At 37.5% G+C, this 15870-nt stretch overlaps 1 protein-coding gene across 1 annotated transcript in view; it reads left to right on the top strand.

Annotated features, from left to right (window-relative positions):
* The window catches only part of Kdm3 (Lysine demethylase 3), a 146952-nt gene that overhangs the window by 8427 nt on the left and 122655 nt on the right, over positions 1 to 15870 (top strand). The window contains exons 4-6 of the mRNA XM_028310029.1: positions 7967 to 8188; positions 12308 to 12392; positions 15679 to 15746. Coding sequence (XP_028165830.1) covers positions 7967 to 8188; positions 12308 to 12392; positions 15679 to 15746 — 375 coding nt within the window. The remainder of the gene's footprint in view (positions 1 to 7966; positions 8189 to 12307; positions 12393 to 15678; positions 15747 to 15870) is intronic.

Raw genomic sequence — 15870 nt, 5'->3', positions numbered from 1 at the left:
CCTGCAAGATTCAGCCATACACCATAACATTAGGAAAATAACTTGTAATGTATTCCTGACTTTTTATTACCATGCGAAATTGCGAAGTAGCAATATATTTTTTGCCACACGACCACAGAACACAATTTGAAGTTCGCGCATATTGCATCTACCCTCGCATTGTGCGCAGCGAAAGAAACCTACGAACCTACAATTTATGGCGCCGCAGTTGACGCGCTGTACAGTGGCTGTGTGTGGTGTGTGTGATAGTGCCAGCTTTTAGTTTTACCCCACCAACGAATGGAATGAAGGTCACGTTTTTAGAGATGTGTAGGTATGTTTGTTTTTTTACGATCGGTAGCCATTATCAGTAATAGGAATATATCTATCATTAAAAAATAGTGCTCAAAATGGAAATTTACCCTTGGATACACTTTTTACATAATAATATATGTAATCTGAAAAGGCTGTGATGCTATGCGTCTCTAAAGAATAGAACCGCAAATTACATATTTATAACTGTGGATGGTGTTTAGGAATCTGTGCTACTTATCTATTGAATGTTTAGGCTTCTCTTACACAATTAAGCAACACCAAACAATATTCCTACTCACAAATGTACTAAGAATTCGTGAAACCGCGGTCTCTATGTAGAGTTAACCATGTTTCAATCGAGACAAAATTAATAGTGAATGTTTCGATTCACCCTGACTGCGGCATATCCTTTTAGATGCCAAAATAATAGCTTTCATAAACAAAGCCAGAATGCTAATAAATGTTATTCAAGCAACCGTTGTCGGCCAAATGCGGCCGGTGGTCACAGCAGCGAGCACAGCGATTTATGCGCGCCCGGTTTATGTGTTTGCCCCACGATAGTGTTGCACTCTTGTTTTATGGACCCACCGGAATCCAGGAGCACGGTAACGACGTCAGAAGTACCCATTAATTCTTTGTGCTTCGCAGCAAATAAAAATTGCATTGCGAACCGTCTGAATTTCACTATTAAAATTTACGACGAAGCAAAAGTGTTATAAAGGGAATATACTTTCATAAACAAAAGTTTTAGTTACTTTTGACTTACAAACTGAATGTAAATATTAGTTTGTTTTGAAAAGTAAATCAAGTTTCAAAAACTTGCTAAAACAGTTGCTCTTGTTAGGCTCGTAACATAAACAATTACCAACTTATCTTATAACTGAAACTTTGCTTAAATGCTTTAATAAACTGTTCGTAAGAAATAGAATGGAATTCTTAATAAAATCGGAATATAGTTAAAAGATTTCGCTTTAAAGCGCTTTAGATTTCCCCCTTCCATTCTGAGAATCACCTGCCGTAACTGGAGGGCTTGCAGCTACCGTCAGCCCGCCTCTTTGACGGGCCTGCATTGTCTACAGTCTTAAACCCTTTGTGACTGTCTCGGGTACCTACCCAGCCAATAAAACTGCAGTTCAAAAGCCGTTTTTAACATTTCTTTATCTCCACGACTTTTATCGTCTGTCGTTATGTGGAAACTTCGAGTGGATAGCTTTCTTTGGCAGTAATACTAGATACAGACCTGTTTTTTGGATGCTCTGTGTAGTATTTTATTGTCGTAGCCTTGGTTGAGATTGGCGATAATATTCAAAGAAGGTCAAGAATCTTCTTACATATGAGGCATAATTTATTTGTGGATACAAAGTACATAGTCTTTCTATATGTTGTTAAATTATTCATAAATAAAAAATAAAATTCATTTATTTTTGCAAATAGGCTTTAAAAAAGCGCTTTTACAAAAGCGCTTTTTAGTTTAATTCGGTATAATAAAACAAAAACTTACAGGTGGGTGTACTCTTAGACAAGACAAACATACCTCACCTATTCGATATTCTGACTATTTTTAATTTCAAAGACGACGGTATATTATTATGTATTCAATGAAGGTCATGGAACTTCTATACAATGAGACGCCATTTGCTACTNCCTTGGTTAAGATTGGCGAAGATATTCAAAGAAAGTCAAGTCTTGTTACAAATGACGCATAATTTATTTGTGGATATAAAGTAGTATTAACGTTTCTATATTTTGTTAAATTATTCGGTATAATAAAACAAAAACTTACAGGTGGATGTACTCTTAGACAAGACAAACATACCTCACCTATTCGATATTCTGCCTATTTTTAATTTCAAAGACGACGGTATATTATTTATTATGTATATTCATATTCAATGAAGGTCATGGAACTTCTATACAATGAGAATGAGACGCCATTTGCTACTNTTGCTACTAATATCGTATCTGACATCTATTACTTTTAAACTTATTGCACGATAATTCAGGAATTAGCCCGATCGTGCTCCGGTCATCTCTTATCGGAAACAATTTCCACAGAACATCGATCGAATCGATAAGATACAACCGATTGTATTTATTTAGACAAGACAAACGTTCCGTATCTACTCGATAGTGTTATCAGGTATCGCAGTACAGCAGAGTGCAGCAGGAAATTGAATGAGAGCCGCGGCCCGCGGGAGCCGCGAATGTGTGCCGCCCTAATGGCTTCCTGGTCTCTCCGGCCCTAATGGCCTGCAGTTGCATCAGCTGGAACAGTTAGTGTTAATGCTCTAACTCTAGCCTTGATAGTTTTAAAGCAATGAACTTATTATGTTATTAATATGATAAAAGTCTACGATTCACGGAACGTAAGGTTCCAGAAACCTTAGGATTTCCAGTGGAAATGTTTTCTCAAGAACGTTTCTGGAATAAAAACACGACGTCAAAGGAACTTGCTTTGATATGTTTTTCAGAAAATTCGAGTAGAGGTATTATATACTGAGGCCTCATAAATAGGTAGGTTTATAAATACCTACCTACTAAGTATTCGTCTATTGAATTTGGTAAATCAATTCAACCAAGTAAATAGCGTAGAGAAGGTGAATGTGTATTATATGCATAATGCATGTTAATTACGTTGTACTTAGCTGGGATTGTGGCCAACATGATCTCCTTTGAATTTCTCTGTGTGATTAATTCAGAGTCAGGAAGGATCTTGCGAGTTTACTTAATAACTTGTCAAAACTTTGCACTTATGTGGCTAGTGAATTAGTTTACCACTGATAGGAACATCCTAAGTGATGTTAGATAAGACGGGATGAATTATGCTCGTATTCTACTACTTGTGTTTTATAGTCAGTTTTCTAGTCAACCAATACCAAAACCTTTTTATTGTGTTCGGCAGAAATGTATTTTTCTTCTTTTTAGCAAAATTGTCAATTAATACTTCAACTTTTCCATTATTATTTGAAATGGAATCCTGAGTTTCTGTACGAGTATAAAGCCTGCCTTGAATTCATGGAATCGTATGCGATGTACTAATAGACTATAATGCTGTAAATATGTTACATATCAAAGCTTCTTTCTTTTGATTTCGTGGAAAGCAATAAACATAAATGCCTAGTAGAGCTAAACTTCAGACTTTCAGTAACAAGTTTTAGCCGTAACTTGGTAAATTGGAAAGCTAAGTAGTTATGCTCCTTCTCTCAAAAGTGAGTTATAGATTACACGCATTAGTTACTTATAATGTACTCGTAGATTACGCAACTACTCGTATGTATCAATTGAAGGGGTGAGTGGACAAAGGTGTTATCTGACAAAACTGAAGAATCGACTTTTTTGCATGAACATAGGTTTTAAGTGATGATAAAATCGACTAATGAGCTCAAAACACGCAATTTTGTTACATGTCAAACCTTAACAAAGGTGTTATCTGACAAGCATACATACATTTCAGGATTCAAATGTGGTATGAGCAGATTAAGATTTTCAAACATTCATAACTCATTTTGTTAGTTAAGACCTTTGTCCACTCACCCCTTCAATTGTGACTTTGTTAAAAAACACAAACGTTTGTTAAAATTCGTGACATAAAGACAATACAATTTCCTGTATTAGGATGTTATTTGTTATCTTTACTGTCGAGAAGGATGTATTATGATAATAGTATGTCCTTGAAATATTTACTACACATGGAAAAACGTTATTACATCATACCACGGATATTGCTTATGAATAGCAGTATTATCTATACCATGAGACAGTGACAAACCCCTTCTGTTTGTCAATTTAACTTTATGTAGGTAGGTATACAGGGTGTTAGGTAAATGGGTATATGAGCCGACACTAGCCCATGTTAACATGGTCATATAAATGGTATGGTGAAGTCAGAAATTTGATATCATCATTTTGTTTTTTTTAATTTTCAAACAAAATAAATTTTATAAAATCCGATTTGTATGAAAATTAAAATAATTAAAAAGCAGATATCAATTTTCTGACTTCACCATACCATTTATATGACCATGTTAACATGGGCTAGTGTCGGCTCATATACCCATTTACCTAACACCCTGTATACTATTACACAAATTACTTAAAAAGTTAAAAACAAAACTCATTTGTTATCTACATCATTTTGTTAAACGATCGTGTAGAATGTAGAGTCGCAAACTAATAATAATAAATCATAACTATTCCTCAGGTTGAAGACCGATAAGTAGTTTCCAACAATTTCGGATTATCATTAATTTTAACTAACCAGCTGTCAACTCCAAGTGAACCCAAATAAGTACAACGTATTTTAATGGGCGTGGTCCTTTGTGGAAGTCGAAACTATTCGAAATCATACCATGAAATTGAATAATACCTCCACTAGTTTGTCGAAATGAAACAAAGGAATACAGTGGATATGTAAATAAGTTAATATGTATTAATATTTTGCATGGAACCACGACTAACAAAACTGTTTTCAAGTAAATAATTTGCGAGACAAATGTAGTTTCCAACCAGCGGTATTATTATGTAAAGCCAAACATTAATGAAAATGAAAAAATGAAAAATATTTTATTGACACTTAGTACGAATGTTACAAGTAGTTGAGGAATTCCTCTCTTTAAGTTTAAGTAACCTGTATTGAGAGGAATCCACTCATTCGTTACATTCATAGATGTTCTAAACTTACATTATGAAAATATTACCCACTTAATAACAAACACACAACACAAAATAAAAAAAGGTTTACATTACCGAGGTTCGGGATCGAAACATTGTTTCTTCATCGAATAACATTTTGGTTAGACTTTAGGTAATAAAATAACTAAACTATTATCCTATCAAAATAGAGCCAAAGCTAATTTGTCTTAAACACTAATTAACAGTCCGCCCAAACATGTTCACCTACTAATCTATGTAAATGACATACAAAGCGAATAGACGACATACGGTTGATTTTATTAGAGAGAGCCAAAGCAAAACAATGACAGCAAGTTGAATAATAGCTCCAATGGCGTCTAAACAGTCCCGCTATAATCCGGTAAGCCGCCCGCTGGAGTGCGGGCCACGGCCTCTTATTAATCACTCGTAATCTCACCAAATAGAGTATACGAATACCTACAAACAAACAGTTGGAGTTGCGTAATGGCTGACTCACTGGGTTGAGGTAGAGACGCGCCGGAGCGTGACCGGTAACAAATGCCACTCATAACAGTGATGCGCCGCGCTAATCTTGGAAACGAATTAACTTGTAACGATTTACAAATACAAACGCTACATTAGAAGCAAGATGTGGAATTGTTATTAAACTAAGCTTCCGTTTATAGCTTTTGCATAAAAAGGATGATACCGTTTTTTGTGTATTTGTTTACTTTTCCGGTTCATTGTGACCACCTGTCCCCTTATAATAGCGGTACACTCACCTTTCAATGATTTTTTTTGTGACAAAAGAAGTCGGGTATGATAATTTACTAAATTGATCGCTGTGAGGTTGGAAGGATTTTGTTTGTTATACGTGATACTTAGTGCAATTTAGTGTACTAGAAATTGTTTGAGTCACATGCTTTACTCCACACTTAACTCTTTGTGAATGTGATCACTTGTTTAGAACAATTACCGTCAGCTATTCGAGCCAAGTTCTGAAAACCTGAATTGTTGCCGTTTCCTTTGTTCGTGTTCTACAAAGCTAAGTCTAAAAAATACAGCAGTATTTGAACGTACTAGAGCACCCCCGAGCTCTGTACACTAGCTAGAAAGACATTAGACACGACTGGGCTTGGTAGAGAATGTAAAGTGATGTCGAGTGTGTGTAGCACTTCACTGAGGCGTGTATGTGAGCTCTAAAAGCTTAGTGATTACATTACAAATGAAAATGTGGTATGGTACAACAAATAATTAAGAATAACAAATACTTTAGTAGATAGAACCATAGTTTGATTACGTTACTCCTCTTAGCGGAAAGTCGGAGTGAATCATTTTAAAGGCATGAGAGTGCTTTGTCTTAATTATCACCCAGAATAATCTTATTGAGCCATTCTTGGCTTTATATTATTAGTTCCTGTTGTGTACCGTTATATTGAGTGAACACATAGAAAGCATTTCGCTGTAACAAGCCCTTTGTGGAAGTTATATAAATGTTAGGCAATAAACTAAAGTAGGCATGGGTTGGAAACATTAAATTATGTATAGGCAGAAAGATCAATAGCAAGTCAAATAAAAGAAACGAATCAACTTGTTTTATTTAGTTGCTCTACCAAACGTTTATCTCAAGTAAAATATTTGCAGACAAACAAAATAACAACAGAATCCGCAGTGGCTTGTTCGGATTGTATTGTCAATGTGATTTCTCGTTAAAACGTTATTCTCCGCGAACCATTTGTTCAAACAGAGCTGACCCTGAATCGTCCAATAGCATTAGTTAGCAAACAGGCGGATATAGTTCGTACATAGAGTGAGACCGCGAGGGGGACGGTGGGAGGTGGCGGGTTCAACGCACCGGATACGTCTGTCGCCGGCTCGTATGCACTCGGCTCAGGTGTGGGTGCGCGGCCCTGTGTGCGGCCTGTAACATTGACATAAATACTAGTGCATACGTGTGCACTGGGCCTGTGAAGGCACCCACCGCACCACATCTGCATACGCTGACTTATTGCTAGTTGCTACACATAACACGATATACGCGCCTAGCACTAATGTTGATTTGTGGAGGTGTTTCATAATGTGGGCGATAGTGTTTACATAGGATACGAGGTCGTAAAACTGGCGATCGAGCGATTTAATTGCGCTATTTATGGATAGTACCCACTTGATTGAATTATGTTACACTGTCGCAGCGCATTTACATAAATCGTAGGGCAACGAGCGTAAATAAATCAATGCCGTATTAGGTTAGGTATGCTTCTGTATAGTAAACAAAGCGACCAAGATGAGTATGTCTTATCTAATCTCGTCTCAAACAGCAACATTACGCTTGGCCTAATAATTTTATTCATAGGATTTTCTTATCTTATTACGAATTGATAGGTCAAATTGGTATCGGGTGATCTGCACCCGATGGAATATTTGTTAGTTTCAGTAATTTATTCATCTGAAACCTATTAACGTTCAGGCTTATTTTCTTTCATCTAAGCTACTCACTTGAATTCTGGATGTAGACGCGTTTCTTTTAAAAATGGGGCACATTTCTGGATGAAAATAAATTAAGAGTAAACACGTGTAAGAAAATCATCATTTAACGAGGAAACGAGGTTTTGTCCTCCATTTTATAAGGATTGTATGCTGATTACGAATTCTTTTAGGAATACATAATAGATTTATTTATGTATACTCGCTTACAATAACTTCATTGCTTAGTGCCTACTTTTTTCAGGATAAAATAACGTCGTCCACCCCGTTTTAAGGTTACTGAAAATGAGATCTCTGATTTGTTTGTGCTAGCTAACTAGGCTATCTCATATTTTTTTGTTTTTCACTTAAGTAATCTAATTTAGCTTAGTTCTTCTACACCCAAAAGGAAAAAGATTAGGAAAATAATAAAAATAAATACTCACATATCTAGTAATTTCAGTAACCTTTTTTTAAGGAACTCTAGAGACAGTTAAACCTCTTCCTGTAAAAACCCTTGTCCGGATTTTCCATTTAAAGTAACATTTACTTAATATCCTTTTTGTTTACTATTCAGGACTGGGATGCAAGACTGGCGGGTTCCGAGGCTGGTGTGGACGCGACCACGATCGCCGCCGTAGCCAGTGAGGCAGCGGAGTGGCGCACCACGCAAGATGGCCAGCGGATCCTGACCACAACGCCTTCCGTGCTGGGCGGCTGCCGAGCGCAGGTCTACCGCGTTGCTGGAGCCACCCAGTGGTACACCGCCGTCATTGTCGGAGTCAACGAGCACACTGGGGTGAGTATCAGGGCCATGACGCCTCCACCAGTCAATAGAGCACCATGCAGGATGGCCAAGCGAATCCTGACCACAACGCCTTCCGTGCTGGGCGGCTGTCGAGCGCAGGTCTACCGCGTTGCTGGAGCCACCCAGTGGTACACCGCCGTCATTGTCGGAGTCAACGAGCACACTGGGGTGAGTATCAGGGCCATGACGCCTCCACCAGTCAATAAGCACCATGCAGGATGGCCAGCGAATCCTGACCACAACGCCTTCCGTGCTGGGCGGTTGCCGAGCGCAGGTCTACCGCGTTGCTGGCGCCACCCAGTGGTACACCGCCGTCATTGTCGGAGTCAACGAGCATACTGGGGTAACTATCAGTCATTTAGTTTCCACTGTCGGAGGATAACCGTCTCTAAATTTTCCAGGGGCAGATAATTTGGCTTACACTCCCCCACGCTCATTAGATGGGTTGGGGAGGCCTGATTTTCGCGTATTTCTCCCCTAGTCTCTTCTTACGTCATTCACGAGAAAAACGGGAATGGTCCTCATATATTCGGATTTCACTGATTGCCTATAAGACCATCTATTTTCAGTTCAATGTACACATCTAGAGCTTTATTGTAATAAATCAGTAGTATGGAAGATTTATTAATCCATCTGGCCATAATTTGTGAATCAGTAAAACATTGCAAATTTTTATAGAGTTTTAAATAACTGTGTGGAAACTATAATTTATGACGAACGTTCGCAATCATTATCGGTAAAATATGGCACGAACGAGCTTCATGAATTTTATCAATCTGTCCACTTACGATGTGCCGCAACGGGCAGTTATCGATCCGGTCCTAAAGTGTCACAGATACGTGTTAAAAGTGTTAATAAAAACCATTTTGGTGTCGGTTAGCTCTTGATGCGCAATTTAATATTTCACGGCGCATTTCACATCGAGTGAGCCCTATCAGTTAGCTCGTCCGAGTTAAGGTTTCCGTAAATTCATCATTCTTGTACGCCCACTCGCATGTAATGCTAGAGGCTTACGAAATGAACCTCGCAACTTCAATCTTCTCAGCGAGGAAACGTTTTTGCCCCGGTGAATAACATTAACGTTTTATGACGGCCCGTTATTAACTATCATATCATCGAGTTTATTTATGGTCCATATTAGTTTCCGTCGACAGTATCAAGTCTTGTTTAAACTTATTGCTATAGCAGGTGAGCTGAGGCGAGGCGTGCACAAATAACAGTAAAGGTATTGCCATATCATTCCGAAGCGGGAAGTTCTGTAAACCTGTTTGGTGTATTGAACGCAATGGCATCCGACGCGGTAACGAAGGGGATTTATAAGGGCATGTGCGAGCAATCCGCCGGAGCGCCCGGTCGCGCCCGAGCCAACATGGAAACTTGTTAAGCGTGGAACAGCCTGTCGCTCGCCTTAAATGCCAAAACGGAATGCTGAACTTTCCACCTGTCTTCGATTTTATTAATTGCCCCCTAAAAAGGGGAATGGCTCATTCGATTTATGTATTATGGGACCGGACCGGGCTCGTACCTTTAGCGTTTAATTGCAAACGACCCTTTATTAAGATACTGTGATTAATATCCATACGAAAATTGCAGATCAACTTCGTCGGTAGCTATTAATATTTATTACTTTTTCCTATTACCGTAGATATAATAAAATTAGATGTCGGAGCACCTGTCTGTTGTATATTCACATCGCTTCCAACTTTCGCCGGTTCTTTCCAATATGTAATTGATTACCACGAATTCCCTACATCAAGTTGCTAATAATATTAATATCGGCAAACTCGTAGCCCCGGTAATGTCTGGTGGGAGTTGCCCGGGCGACGGCCACCCTCTTCCACCCTTTACTAACTTCTCTAAACAAACTTTGTTGTTTTGCGTTATTGAAACAGTTTATTGTTTTTCTTTCATCACCTTTGACGACGAGTTGTTATGTTCTAGTATGTATCACAATAAAGGAACCGTGATAGGATCTTTTGAAAGGATCTGTTTTGGCTGTCGGTATTTTTATGCAAAGTTATTCCATTCACGCTCTTCTGAACTTGGCAAACTCAAATGCCAAAAGCAGTCAGAACTTGCATTTTTGAAAGAGAGTGGTGTTGGAGTTTTAAGATTAATGTTTTAAGATTAAGTTTAACTCAGGGGAATATTTCATTAAATTTTTGGTATTTCTTTCGATTAAGTACCTTTATCATTTACTTATAAATGGAACAGAATATTGTCGTGTTTTATTTGCAGACAAATCTTAGACAAACAATAACAGTAATTTCTATCGGCCGAAAAGCTCCTCACTTTATCGGAGTTAGGTAAGCAGTACGCTTCAATCTATCTGGAAGTTTGCTAAGTAATTACAGTTAAAAAGTTGAGACGTTAAACAAATTTATACTGAGAATTAGCGACTGCAAAACTTCGTTCCTATTACTGGCGTCCGAGACGTCAAAGTTTTGAGTAACCTCCCTGTGTCCCCCTCGTTCCCGCAACTTTCTTAGAGTTCCCGCTTTGTTTCTTGCAACTTTGTTTCCCAACTCGGTCTTTTTGGCACGAAGACATGTTTATCGAGTGAACACCAAAGAGTAATTTGTTATTTCTGTTGATGCGCCTCTTTTAACAGGCCTTTTTTCATCAATGGGGAAGTAGGAACAAATTGTTTACACTTATTTTTTATGGATCCCATTTTTTTAAAATGTTGCAGCACAGCTGTTGTGAGCAATCTTTGTAATTGGGGTTGAGTTAAAATTTTGTTTAATTGATGCGGAGTGCCGATTTAATCAATTGTTAAATTGTAGTCTAAGTCAATCAATTATTACTGAATTAATTTCAGAACAACATCATTAACTGGTTCTAATCAAGAAGAGATTAAGGATATAAGTGAACATGCTATTAAATTACGTACCTATAACATAATTGGAATATTTTAATAAGTAATCAGCGTTATAACATGATATTGAGGTAGAACCAAGAATAAATGTGTAAAACTACATTAAACGGAATTTTCCGTTAGTTTAGAAGGATGCCCAAGTTTCTGTGTTTTCATTTAGTTTTTCCTTATAAACTATAATGAAGTTGCTTTTGAAAATCTAATCTGCTATCTTATTAAAGTTATTACTCTAAACAACAATATTGTCTTTAGTTTCAAAGGAATGTCGAGAAAACAAACTCGCAAAGTTTGATTCAGACAGCAATTTTCAGCACCCCGTGTTTATTGCGTATAAATCATTATAAGAAAAATGTTGATGCGTATGGAAAATAGAAGCATGTATCCTGTTTTCTTTCCGAAAGTAATATAAAACAGGTACAGATTGATGCTGAAAGCCGGCCGTGGGAAACTTTGGATGGGAATTCATGGAATCCTGTTTATTTACGAATATGAAACACCTGCCAGCGTGTGTATGTTTGTTCAAGAATAGATTGTTAGGAAATAAATTTGGGCAAAGAATATTATTTACGGGGTATAACATGTTTTCGGTAACCCTAAATAATAAATATGATCCAGAATAATTGACTGTTACCTTATGTTTTGGTTTGCTTCGTGAATAATGAAAAGGGCCATGAATTATAGCTTTGACACAAAATAGTCAGTGGATATAAATATTTACAGAACCTAGTAATTACATAAATGTGCCTAACCTACATACATAACTTCACCATATCACCACCAATCAAGTAAGTATAAAATATCCTTTTATTATAGGCTATCAAATTGATGTTAGTCTACTCAGGTACCATTTATTTTTGGAATAGGTATGACGTCAAGGCTGACTGTATACTATACTGTTGTTAAATAATTGTCTGTGATGCTATGCAAATAATCTTAAAATTTTGACCTTGACACTGTCCTTCATCCATGAAAAATATGAGCTTTTGTCCTAAGAGCTACTATTGCAGAGCAACCGTTCCACTTAATGTGACGCGTACCTCATTTCAAACATCAACATAATCTAATTACACCCCAGGATTGTTGTTGCTGTGTCGAGTAACAAACGGGTGTATCCCGCACCTCGATTTCCATATTTTCGCCTCTGTCACTCTTAAGCACGTGGATATAAGGTTGTGTTTGAGAGAGACGGGTAGAGTCGGTTAGACATCGTGTAACAAAGTGATTTGCTCCAGGAGCTGACAGTGACGGATGACACGGTGCTGGAGGAGCACAGCGAGGACCCGGCCCTCGTGCAGATGAGGCTGCTCGGAGACGGAGGTAATAAATACTGATATATTTATTGCTTTGCTACTGTGAACGGCTGAAGCGCTTAGGATATGGTGGTGTTTGTTAATCATGAAGCTACCTAGTAGATTTATTCTTTTCATAACGATTCTTCCTTAGAACTGCGTAAGAAAAGGTGTCATATTTATGAAATACTAGCTTTCCGCCCGCGGCTTCGCCCGCGTGGAATTTTGTCTGTCACAGAAAAACTTTATCGCGCGCGTCCCTGTTTCAAAAACAGGGATAAAAACTATCCTATGTTCTTTCCCGGGACTCAAACTATCTCTATGCCAAATTTCATCAAAATCGGTTGCGAGGTTTAAGCGGGAAAGCGTAACAGACAGACAGACAGACAGACAGACAGACAGACAGACAGACAGACAGACAGACAGACAGACAGACAGACAGACAGANGGGGGGGTCTAAAATCTGAAAAAATCGATGACGTAATTTATGGACGGCCCCTTAGGTACCATATATTTTTGAAATAGGTATGACGTCAAGGCTGACTGTATACTACATATACTTTTGTTAAATTGCTATGCAAATAATCATAAAATTCTGACCTTGACACTGTCCTTCATCCATGCGAAATAAGAGCTTTTGTACTAAGAGCTACTATTGCAGAGCAACCGTTCCACTTAATGTGACGCGTACCTCATTTCAAACATCAACATAATCTAATTACACCCCAGGATTGTTGTTGCTGTGTCGAGTAACAAACGGGTGTATCCCGCACCTCGATTTCCATATTTTCGCCTCTGCTGTCACTCTTAAGCACGTGGATATATGGTTGTGTTTGAGAGAGACGAGTAGAGTCGGTTAGACATCGTGTAACAAAGTGATTTGCTCCAGGAGCTGACAGTGACGGATGACACGGTGCTGGAGGAGCACAGCGAGGACCCGGCCCTCGTGCAGATGAGGCTGCTCGGAGACGGAGGTAATAAATACTGATATATTTATTGCTTTGCTACTGTGAACGGCTGAAGCGCTTAGGATATGATGGTGTTTGCACAGTAGAATATATATACTGTGGTGTTTGTTAATCATGAAGCTACCTAGTAGATTTATTCTTTTCATAACGATTCTTCCTTAGAACTGCGTAAGAAAATGGTGTCATATTTATGAAATTGTAGCTTAATAAGTAGCTTTCTTTGTTGACGTATTAACGTCAACAAAGAAACCCTGACCTTCCTTACATGTTTCATATTCCTAGTACACAATTATGATGGAAATAGGTTCTTAAATAGTTGGAAACCCAACAAAGCCTTTCGTGGAAATCGTTTGTTCTTCTTACATAATCGCACGAAATATGTTCTTGACTGTAAAGCAAAACACATCTCGTTTTGAAAGTTAAATACCTATTTACTTTGAAATTAAATTCTACGTCCTTTCTGTTTTTGTGCACTCGGATACACAATGCATTTGTAGCTAACTTACGAGTACCATTGTGAATTAGATCAACTGGAAACATAAATTACAAAACAATATTTTCACAAGTCATCACAAAATGTTCATACAATACAATATCCATGACGTGCGTAGGATTAAACACGGCATTGTGATTAATTACGATAACTGTACTCGTATCAAAAACAATACTTGTTATGTAACGAGCACTTCTTCTGTTGCTATCTGGGATCGCTCATCCGAGAACAATGGGCTTATTAATTGTGCCAGTAACAACATGATATAGATAGAACAATTGATTGTAATTTTTTAATACCAATGTCGATGTAAAAATGAGCTGAGAGTTCTATTGTGGGTTCACATCGTCAGTGTTTGACGTTGCTTCGAATTTTTCAACTGAGACGAAGTGAAAGTTACACGTGAAGAAGTTTTGGATAAAATAACTTAGTTTTGAGGCAAACCATTGGTGGCACGTGCTGCAAGATTGCCATTCATTCATTCTAAACACATTATACTCGTAGCTCGTAGAGTCAAGGTGTATTGTAAATTGTTTTATAGCCCATCATGTTGTACAATAGACACACACACAATTACTACAACAGAAATGTTGACCTCTCTTAAACCTTGCTGAATAAGAGTCACTTTTGCTAACCTTGATGTCTCATCAGTGTACGTACAAGTTCGTCTAAAACCTGTATCCGTTATGAATAGAACAAGTACATAAATTGAATTATTAATAGTTCGTGTCGTAATAATATTAGATGACACTTCCTCATCGCTATAACTGTCAACGTAACTATTGTTAGCGACATTATTTATGTCGTTTTAACGACTTTGATTTAAAACTACGAGTAAAACGTTCTATAGAGATGCGTTTTTAGTGTTTAATAAATTCCTACCAACATTGTATAGGAGAAGTTTCGTACATTTTATGATAGAAGACAACACTTTTATTTAAAAATTTCTAAATTTTTAACTTCCCCAAATTTGTTTGAGTGCTCTATACTAAAATACAGTTACTGTTGTCAGAACAGTTAAAGAATTACAACATACAAAACCCCAAGGTATATAAATACCTGTGTATTCTATCTACTCTCCATTATATCAATACGTTTACAACATCTAATTGTAAACAGTTGATTGAGGAGTCAGACAATGCGCCGTGATTGTATTGCGCAAGTAATATATTATATCACTCACACATGCATCTCAAACACTATCATTAATCTGCTGGATGTTAGTAACGCGAACATTTATTACAAGATCTATTATTATCACAGTCACTCCGTTCATTGGCTTTTTTTGGAGAAGCATGGCATCATCAGTTATGCTCTACGGTTGTATAAAGCTAATTAGGGTCTAATAAAACTTTTTATAGAACAAACTCAATTTCCTGCTTATAACTAGCATGTTGTAGCTTTGTAACAATTTACTATGCAAGATGACTAATCTACTCATTGAAATAATGTAACTTGTACGTACACTGCGTGTATTACCTCCTTTGCAAGACAATTGGATTGAGAAGCCTTAGGAAGCAGGTGTAAAGAACAGTCCTTTAGTTACTTCATACATGCAACGGTCGTTAATAAGATATTACTTAATTGAAACATTCTGCTTAACAGTTACAAGTATCGCAATTCAAAGCCTAATTGAAGATTCAACCAAGTTCCAAGATAACCTTGAAATATCTGCGCAGATTCATTTCAAATTCTGTTTTCGTTCACTTAGAGCTTAACAAATTGACCCTTTGTTCATTTTAAGGTCGCCAAAGTTCTGTCTCGAAAGTATATTAACAGTACCTACTTGATTAAACTTCAATCTATCATGCCAAAGTTTGTGTTGTTTACTAATGGTTCGGTTTGTTTTACAGTTATCGAGTCCATAATGAGAGGAGAGGTCGTGGGCGTGATGCCGAGGAGATCGCGCTCCAACCTTCAAGTGAGTTCGGCTATTAAGTATTCAATTTACATTTAAATTGTTCTCAACATTGCCTTTAGAGGTAAGCAATTCAAAACTAATATAAACACCTACACGCTAAAATAGGTCAGCGTATACAACTCGT

The sequence above is a fragment of the Ostrinia furnacalis genome, unplaced genomic scaffold (assembly GCF_004193835.3).
Source record: "Ostrinia furnacalis isolate ACB-3 unplaced genomic scaffold, ASM419383v2 OfSCF2870, whole genome shotgun sequence".
Classification (NCBI taxonomy): Eukaryota; Metazoa; Arthropoda; class Insecta; order Lepidoptera; family Crambidae; genus Ostrinia; species Ostrinia furnacalis.
This window is presented reverse-complemented; position numbering and strand designations above follow the sequence as displayed.